The sequence below is a fragment of the Asparagus officinalis genome, chromosome 1 (genome assembly GCF_001876935.1).
Source record: "Asparagus officinalis chromosome 1, Aspof.V1, whole genome shotgun sequence".
Taxonomy (NCBI): domain Eukaryota; kingdom Viridiplantae; phylum Streptophyta; class Magnoliopsida; order Asparagales; family Asparagaceae; genus Asparagus; species Asparagus officinalis.
The window spans coordinates 9809752-9818333 of record NC_033794.1 but is presented as its reverse complement, the minus strand read 5'-3'; the positions used below and the strand labels follow the sequence as shown (position 1 = coordinate 9818333).

At 35.9% G+C, this 8582-nt stretch overlaps 1 protein-coding gene and 1 non-coding gene across 2 annotated transcripts; both read right to left on the bottom strand.

Moving 5' to 3' along the window:
• TRNAE-CUC lies at positions 153-225 on the bottom strand. Its single transcript has one exon. It is a non-coding gene; the product is annotated as a tRNA-Glu (tRNA).
• On the bottom strand, positions 924-6764 carry LOC109848981 (coiled-coil domain-containing protein 22 homolog). Its single transcript, XM_020418738.1, has 6 exons — positions 6432-6764; positions 5322-5588; positions 4561-4784; positions 4340-4486; positions 3956-4180; positions 924-1553 (listed from the first exon to the last, which is right to left on the bottom strand). The coding sequence occupies exons 1-6, from the start codon at positions 6690-6692 to the stop codon at positions 1310-1312; spliced, it is 1368 nt and encodes a 455-aa protein (XP_020274327.1). The 5' UTR covers positions 6693-6764; the 3' UTR covers positions 924-1309.

The window sequence follows — 8582 nt, the reverse complement described above, 5'->3', positions numbered from 1 at the left end:
CGACTGGATTTAAAGATTTTTTTTTTTTTTTTTTTGGGTGGGGGCGGCTCAATCGCCTCTTTTGATCAACGCTGAGTTTAGTTGGCTGATTAATTGAGAATAATAATAATACATAAAAAGTATTACTAAACACTAGCAAAAGTGGCAAAAAGTTCCGTTGCCGGGACTTGAACCCGGGTCTCTCGGGTGAGAGCCGAGTATCCTGACCAACTAGACTACAACGGATTTTGCTGCTTGAAAATGTATGATCACATAAAAATACGCTCATCTACATGACTTTGAAGCCTTTATGACGATCCCGGAATCACCATCCTCGTCCTCTCCAAGTTCATGTTGCTCCTCTCAACTACAAAAATAGTGAAGTTGAGTGGAAAAGTATTATTCTCATAATATACCACTCAAATATTGACTTCTAAATTAATAAGCATACCTATGACAAAAGGTAATGTGAAAGTTCCACAATGGGGGAAAAAATTATTTCCAAATGTAACTCAAATCGAAAATTTTTCGGGTTGAGAACTTTGGCAAGAACAAATTTTCAAACTTGGAAATACCTTGCGAACAACTAAAATCGAAAAGAAGAGCAACTAGGAGAGAGTGGCTGAAGGAGCTAAGAGTTCTTGGAGCTGAAATAGAGGTGGTGAATGACCCAAATATTCTCCTTACCAAGCAAAGCAATTCACAATCTTGCATCCTGTGACAAAGAATAATCTCATTGTAGGACAAAAAAAAACAGTGTCTATTCATGAATTCTTACCAGCTAAAAAGGAAAAAATAAAATAGTTGGAAAACCTTTTCCCGAGAGACCTTACCTGTTCTCTGGGAAATTTGTCCTATAACTTCTTTGTAAGTGCTCTTAATCCAGCATCAGCTAGATTACTGAATGCTTAAGCACTTGCATTCTGAACTGTCACAAGCTTGCATACACGATCACAACTCGATTTTTCTTGAAACGATGCAAGTACATACAAGTATACAACTCTATCTGGATATAATCAGAATACTCTCTAATCCAACTCTTTGATTCAGACCCAAAGCGAAAACTATAGTAATTGACATATTTAAATAAGCACTCCCTGCTTGTGTTACAGAAAACTTTCTGTCTTCTTTCTAGCTAGGAACTTCACAAATGGATATGTACAGTATACTCCTTACCGTTACAAATGTTTTGAACCGATTGAAAACATCAGCTTCCAGTTTGCTTTTAACAGATTAAAGCACGGATTGACCAATCTGGACAACAATTTACAGAAATATCAAATCAAGCTGCATTCATCATACTAGCCGAACTCTGAACCAGTTAAAACTGTCAAACTTGATGAAGCTGCTGCTCAAGTAACTCATTCTCCTTCCTGATGGAATCAAGATCTGACTGTAGTTTATCAATGCCAAAGCTACGAGAAGAGAGGGCTGCAAGCTTTGCCTCTAGTTCTGCAGCTTCTCTTCGAGCTCTGTCCGTGGCCAGAATCTTCTCTGATATCTGTTCAAAGCTATCATGGATGCTGGTTAGAAGCCTATATACCTGTCGCCCCATTGCGTCCTTCTTAGCTTCCCTGAAAAATAAATGAGTAAATTGCACTCGTCAAACAATTTCAAGATTTCAATGTTTTCAGGATAGAAGAAAAGAGCAAATTTCCCTCGTTTTTTAAAATATCAGTTCTCATTATGAGTAAATTGCACTCTGCCAAAAAAAATTATGTTTTGCCACTAAAGAAATTTCAGATTATGGGAGCTCTATTATGCAAAGGAATCTTGATGAGTATCTTATTAATCTGCTGTTCAGTAGTTTGAAGAGTCAAGTGAACTGGATGACTAAGGACAACAGTTTTTTCAATAATATTGGGCATGACTGTAGCACAGAATCAAACAAGAAACAAGACCTTGGTTGGATCAGGTTTTGGTTAACTCTTCTATTTTAGCCAGAGATTAACACTCAAATCACAGAGCTGGCTCATAATCTTTAAAACTCTCCTTTGAACTCATAATTAGTAAAGACTTAACAGATATTTTTTTATTTAGTCCAGCCACTACGCTTTTCTAAAGACCAAAATGTCCAAAGAAAATATACTAAATTTCAAAAAATGAGGGGCCTAAATAATGTTTTGACATTTATTGTATGATTGAGAACAAATCCAGCAAGAAACATGGTTCTTGCTTTCCATCTCCTGCCTCTCCATGGATCTTCCCCCCTCTCTTCATGCCCCTCTCAAGATTTTAACTAATATATTTTATTAACTAGTAGGGTGCAAACTGATCAGATTTATCTGACATGCAATCGTATGACTATGTTAATGGATATACATAGACTATTATCTATATCGCCAGCAAAATTTGGATTCTCTCATTATCAAATTGTGAATTACTAAGTTAAGTTCCCTCTTCTTTTCTAATAATTGCTTGAATCAACTATTCCCAAATATCAGATTTCTTCCCTTTTGGGCATTTTAAACTGTGATTTCTAACATGTGCAGTACCATTGCAACTACGTCTGTCACATTCAAATAATCAATGTTTACCTTTCACTTCTCATTGTTTTTTGTTACAGACTCTTCTCCACCAACTTTTTATTTCAAGTTTTATTAATTCTATCAAAATTCAACCATATTTCAGACATTTAACTTTTTATTCAAGATATTTCATTAATCTTGCTAGAAGGTTCCTCAACTAATATTTCATTTGAATCTTGTTATAGGGAAGGATCAAACATGATTTTTATTTAACCAACTGTAAAAACACAATAAAAAATCACAGTGGATGCACCAAACCAATATTCATTTTAATAAAAAACCAGCTAGTTTTTAACAAATTAGGTTATCTATTAATTACTATCATTTCACACTTGCTGAAAGAGAGAAATATTACCTGAAAGCACACAATCTTGCTATTGTCCATTGTTGGCGGAGGAGGTGATTATATCTCTTTGACCCACAGTCGATGGGTTTTTAACGATTTGGCGAAAGAAATTAGTGGAGATCGCATTGTTATCATTGATTGGATTGTCAATCTTGTCTTTGACAAAATGCGTAGAAGTTAGTTAGGGTGTCAGACTGTCAATCTTGTCTTTGATGAAATGCGTAAAAGTTTAGTTAGGGTGTCAGCCGCTCTGTTGGAGTTCGTGGGTTTGGTGAGCTCGTGAAGAGAGGTTCTCACAATTTGTGAATTGCGGGGTGGGAACCTGGGTGTTTTTGCTTGGTTTTATGGGTTTTGAGTTGGGTTTTGGGTTAGGGTGGAAAAAGAAATACTTAAGTTAAAAGGTTAAACAAAACCCATGTTTACAATATTTTTTATTAAAATCCAGATATTAGTATTGTATCCAAAAAGGTCATACATACATACGTACACACATACATACACACACGCGCGCGCACACACACACACGAACACGCACACGCACTGTGCGGACAAGCACACACACTGTGCAGACACGCACACGCACACGCGCCCCCGCGCGCACACACACAACACACACACACACACACACACACACACACACACATGAAAACTCATGTTCATACTGCCTGGTTGCAAATTTTAGTGTCCATGCCAGCTTCCATAACTGCTAAAGTCATAGATCAGAAAAATCCCTATTGGTCGCACCCTTAGGGGCTAGAATTTTATTTCTCCCTTGAGTAAATTATATAATAAACGACATAAATTTGGTATAGGCCCCTCTTTTCTGAAAATTTGGTGCAGCCCAGGACATTTTGGCCTTTGAAAAGGACATCGGCGGCTACACCAAATATAAACATAACGGACGGTATGTTCAATAAATCATTTGGTTAAATTGCCTCGTAGTCCAATTTCAGAATTAAACAAGGGACCAAATTTGCCCTTCCTTTAATATTGTAGAATCTACATGAATGGTCACATGCATCAATATAGTCAAGGAATATGGAAATAATATCTACTTTTTGTAATGGGGAAAAAATCAAGCTGAAACCTTAGGAATTAATACCTGAATACAGTTTCATCAACCACCATATAAGTTCTATCAAGACGCTCTCGTACAGAATTACTCTCCAACTTAAGCTCACGAGTTTCTTTCAGGATTCTAGCAATATCAGCGTCTTGTTTCCAGCTGTTCTTTGTAATCTCAGTTATGCGTTGAATGTAAGATTTTCTTGGGGGAAGTTTAGGCTGCTTCTGAAGCTCAGCAAGAAGTGTGGAACATTCCAATTCTCTGAAATAAACAACATAATTAATTAACAATGCAGAAACATATTCATGAATTATTCCAAGGAAGTAATTACAATTGTGCATACTCATGAATTAATCCCAAGATAGCAGCATGGTAATTATAGTAAATCCCAAGATAGCAGTCATGTTAATGAATTTTTACCGCCTGTTTATTTCAGATATTGTTGCTTCAGTTTCTTGCTCAATTTCTTTCAACTGATCTGGTTTTTCTCCCACCCCAGGTTCTAGGATATGAGCTGACAGCCCATGAGTCATCTTTCTTTCTTCCATCGTTTGTTTAAGACAATTCCTGGAACATATAGTAACTTTAACATAAAGCTTCAGATATACTGATTACTAGGGCTCCCATATCATATATCCTACCATTGTGATTCCAGTTCCTTAATATTACTTCTCCTTGATTCCACTTGCTCGTTGAGCTGTCTTATAAAATATCCAGCATCATGTTGATCGTCAAATGCCATGTCAACAGCTACTTTCAATATCTCATAATCATGTTCTAGTTTCTGAACTTCCAAGGCCTTCACACGTTTTGCCTCTATCAACAGCTTTTCTTGACTTTGTAAGTTCTTCACTCCATCTCTTAACTGCATACAATGAGGTAACAGACATCCAATCATAAAAAATCTGTTGATCGGAAAACATTTCACCTATGCAGAATTTGACATTAGGAGCACCGAAACCCCCACAGAAAATTACCATGGGCATGTTCAAAATGGCTATACAATATGCAAACTAAAAGCATATCAAAAACATGTAAAAAACATGTAAATTCAAGATCAGAGGCGATACAAGCGAAAAACAAACGAGACACTGAAACACCATTGGTCAAGAAGTGCATAACACACTCATCAGTCATTTTGGGCAATTTAAAAGTCACTAAGAAATATTGCAAGAAATATTTATGGTTGCCAAAGATAATCAAGATAAGATGGTAACAAACACCATAGGAGTCTGCAAAAACGATCAAGATTCAGTGCTAATAGTCATTAAACTCATACACTCAAAACATCCAGAAAACAGAAAGATTTTGTGACACCAAACATAATGTACTGAACATAATCAGTTGGTAAAGAGAGCATTTCAATTGAATATATTACTTAACATTATTTCAATATGATTACCTTGGATAGTCGTACTTTCAGCAAAGCCAACTTATCTTCAGGTTCAACGGCAAACATATTTTCTATCTGGCAGACATGTTCTCCATCAGCCCTTTCATTTGGTTGATTTGCTGCATCTTTATCACTATCTCCCGTATCTTTTTTAAGAACCAAATTCGGTTCTCTTGCAATATTATCAGTGCCTTTTCTATCTTCAGATGATTCAGAGAGCTTCCCAACCAGGAATCTCACCAACTTACTTGAGTCCTCGTCTGATGGATACAGGAACTGCCAGAATCAACATACATATTCTGCTTCTAAGAAAGTTAATGGAACAATTATGAAAATGGTAACCAGATTCAGAGGGATAGGGACTACAGGATAGTTACGATAAAAGTAATGTAAAATCAGAACACATACCAAATTGGAAGTCATCTATTTGAAAGATTCACTTCACCTAATGAACAAGTGAGTTTCAAGGACAAAGACATAAACAGCACGAGCTATTATAATAATCAATTTATTTCAATGATCTCAACTTTTTGTGTGAATTAAGACAGAGTGTAAATAAAGCTTCAAAACCAACATCTCAAAGCACAACAGATATGATCAACAATCAATAAAATTCTTCTATTGATGTGCAGATAGATGAAGGAACCAACATAACATAGCATATAGTTCTCAATCATTAGAGAAACACATGCCAAACAGTCAATTATTCGGTTTTTAACTGAGTGCTAAAACTGGCTAAGTGCAGAAGAAATTAGAGAACATGCCAAAACAAGGAGAAGAGTTAAATCAACTTAAGTAGAAATAGGTGGTATCCCTGTTCATCAAATTATGTGCTTGCTAGCAAATTTCTAAATTCAACCCGACGTTTTCGGGGAGTTAGAAACAGTAGTCGGCATTTATGCAGCAGAATTGTGGGAATGAGGGAACCTAAACAGCAGTTTTCTAAATACAAGGACATCTTGTGACTTCCAGTAAATAAAGGTGAGATATTTAAGCAAAAAAATGAAAAATACTGTGCATGTTTATGAATTTTTGACACCAGTGGCTTCTTAATTTCCATAAATCCAAAAAAAATCACAAACTTTGATCATAACAATGTAAAAAAGAAAAGATGGGTACCTGATGGAAGCTGAGGGGTTCTCTATATCCTAAACCTTTGACTGCAGAAGCCAAACCCTCGCAAATCTTGAACTTGTCCGCCATTGATGAAGGAAGAGAGGTTGGAAAAGAGGAAGATGAACCGTCGATAAGAGTCAAAAGTTGAGCGCAGATGGAGACGAGAGAATCAGGGGTCAGGTCTTTAATTGAAGAGATATTCGATGGGAGAGAGATTCCTGTGCTCTGAAGAGAGTACAGAAGGATCTCTTGAGCCTCGTCCATGGCGAAGTAGGGATTTGATAAGCGAAGATTAGGGTTTTGATCCGCTGCGTGCGAACTGAGGTTCTCCTTGTGGAACTCGAAACTTTGTTTGTACTGAGCCTGTTTTTATTATAAAGTTTACAAAACTCCTCAAACTTTGGAGGGTTTCAGAAACGTCCCCTAAACTTTTTGCCATGCAAATTCCCTAAACTTTGGAGGCTTTGTTTGGATTGAGGTAAACTGGTTTTCATGCCCGTGCAAAGCACATATTGTTTTATAACTTTACTTTCTTAAACGTGTAAGCAGATTCATTAATAAAGCTAATATCACTTAATATTACTAATAGTTAATATTATTAATAAAACTAATCATTAATCACTTAATATTACTAACATGCAACCCATAAGCTTATTACTATCATTACCAAACATGAATATTACTCATAATCAACTAATAAGATTATTACTATTATTATCAAACATCTAAATCTCATAAAATTCTCCCACATTAGTAACAAAAAGATCTATAATACTACAAATTAAAAAAAATGCATTCCGCTAACAACAAAATCCTCAAGTTACCCAAACTACCTAGTAATCCTCAAGTTATCCAAGTCAATATCAATAATTGGACAAATTGCCAAACAATTACTAACACACAATCAATTTTCTTCATGTCTACACAAAATTTTACCCAATTAAACCACACAATAAAGTTACTCCAAACAAACCAAAGAAACCCCTTTATCAAGTCAATATTGAATTAATCCTCAACCAACATATTTGTCATGTTTTAACTTAAAATCAGTAAAATTTTTGACATAGTAAACTGTACAGCTTGGAACGTAAGATTTTCTTGCTGCTCTTTTTGATTTCTGACAACCTCAAGAAATTTTATGTGCTTTTAGCGATAATGCTTTCTTCTTATTAATCTCCAACTTGTAATTCTGATGGGTTGTCAATCTTAAACTTGACCTAAAATAAGCATCAACCAATAAATTAAATATGTGTGTACTAGAGTTGAAAATAAGCATCTGGGACATAGTATAAACTAATATGCGAAGTAGGGATTTGATAAGCGAAGATTAGGGTTTTGATCTGCTGCGTGCGAACCGAGGTTCTCCTTGTGGAACTCGATTTTTTTTTTTACTGAGCCTGTTTTTATTATAAAGTTTACAAAACTCCTCAAACTTTGGAGGGTTTCAGAAACGTCTCCTAAACTTTTTGCCATGCAAATTCCCTAAACTTTGGGTATCTGTCTGACCCAACCTGAGGCTATGTTTGGATTGAGGTAAATAAGGGAGGGGAGACGTTTACGCTGTTTGAATAGTTTTTTTTTTCTTTTGGTGAAGGTTCCATCAGGTTCACGTTAGTTCATCTTCAACAACAAAAAATTGTTTCCCCTCAAAGTGAGCTATAATGGAGGGGAGTTGAACTCCCTTTAACATTCCTTGATCTTAAATTTTTTTTAAGTGAGTCTGTTTTTATGATAAAGTTCACAGAACTCCTCAAACTTTGGAGGGTTTCAAAAACATCCCCTAAACTTTGTTCCATGCAAACTCTCTAAACTTTGGGTGTCTATCTCACCCTACCTGAGACTCTGTCTGGATTGAGGTAAATAAGGGAGGGGAAACATTCACCTTTTTTGAATAGTTCCTTTTTTCCTCCTTTTTTTGGTAAAGGTTCCCTCAAGTTCACCCTCAACAAAACAAAAATTGTTCCCCCTCAAATTGAGGTTAATGGAGGGGAGTTGAACTCCCTTAACATACCTTCTCTTCTCCCCCCTATTTTTGGACTCCCTTAACATCCCTTTTTCTTTTCTCCCCTATTTTAACTTAACTTCCCTTATCCCCATTGAAATCCAAACATGTCATAAAAGTAAATCTTATTTTTGTTAAATCTACTTTTAAAA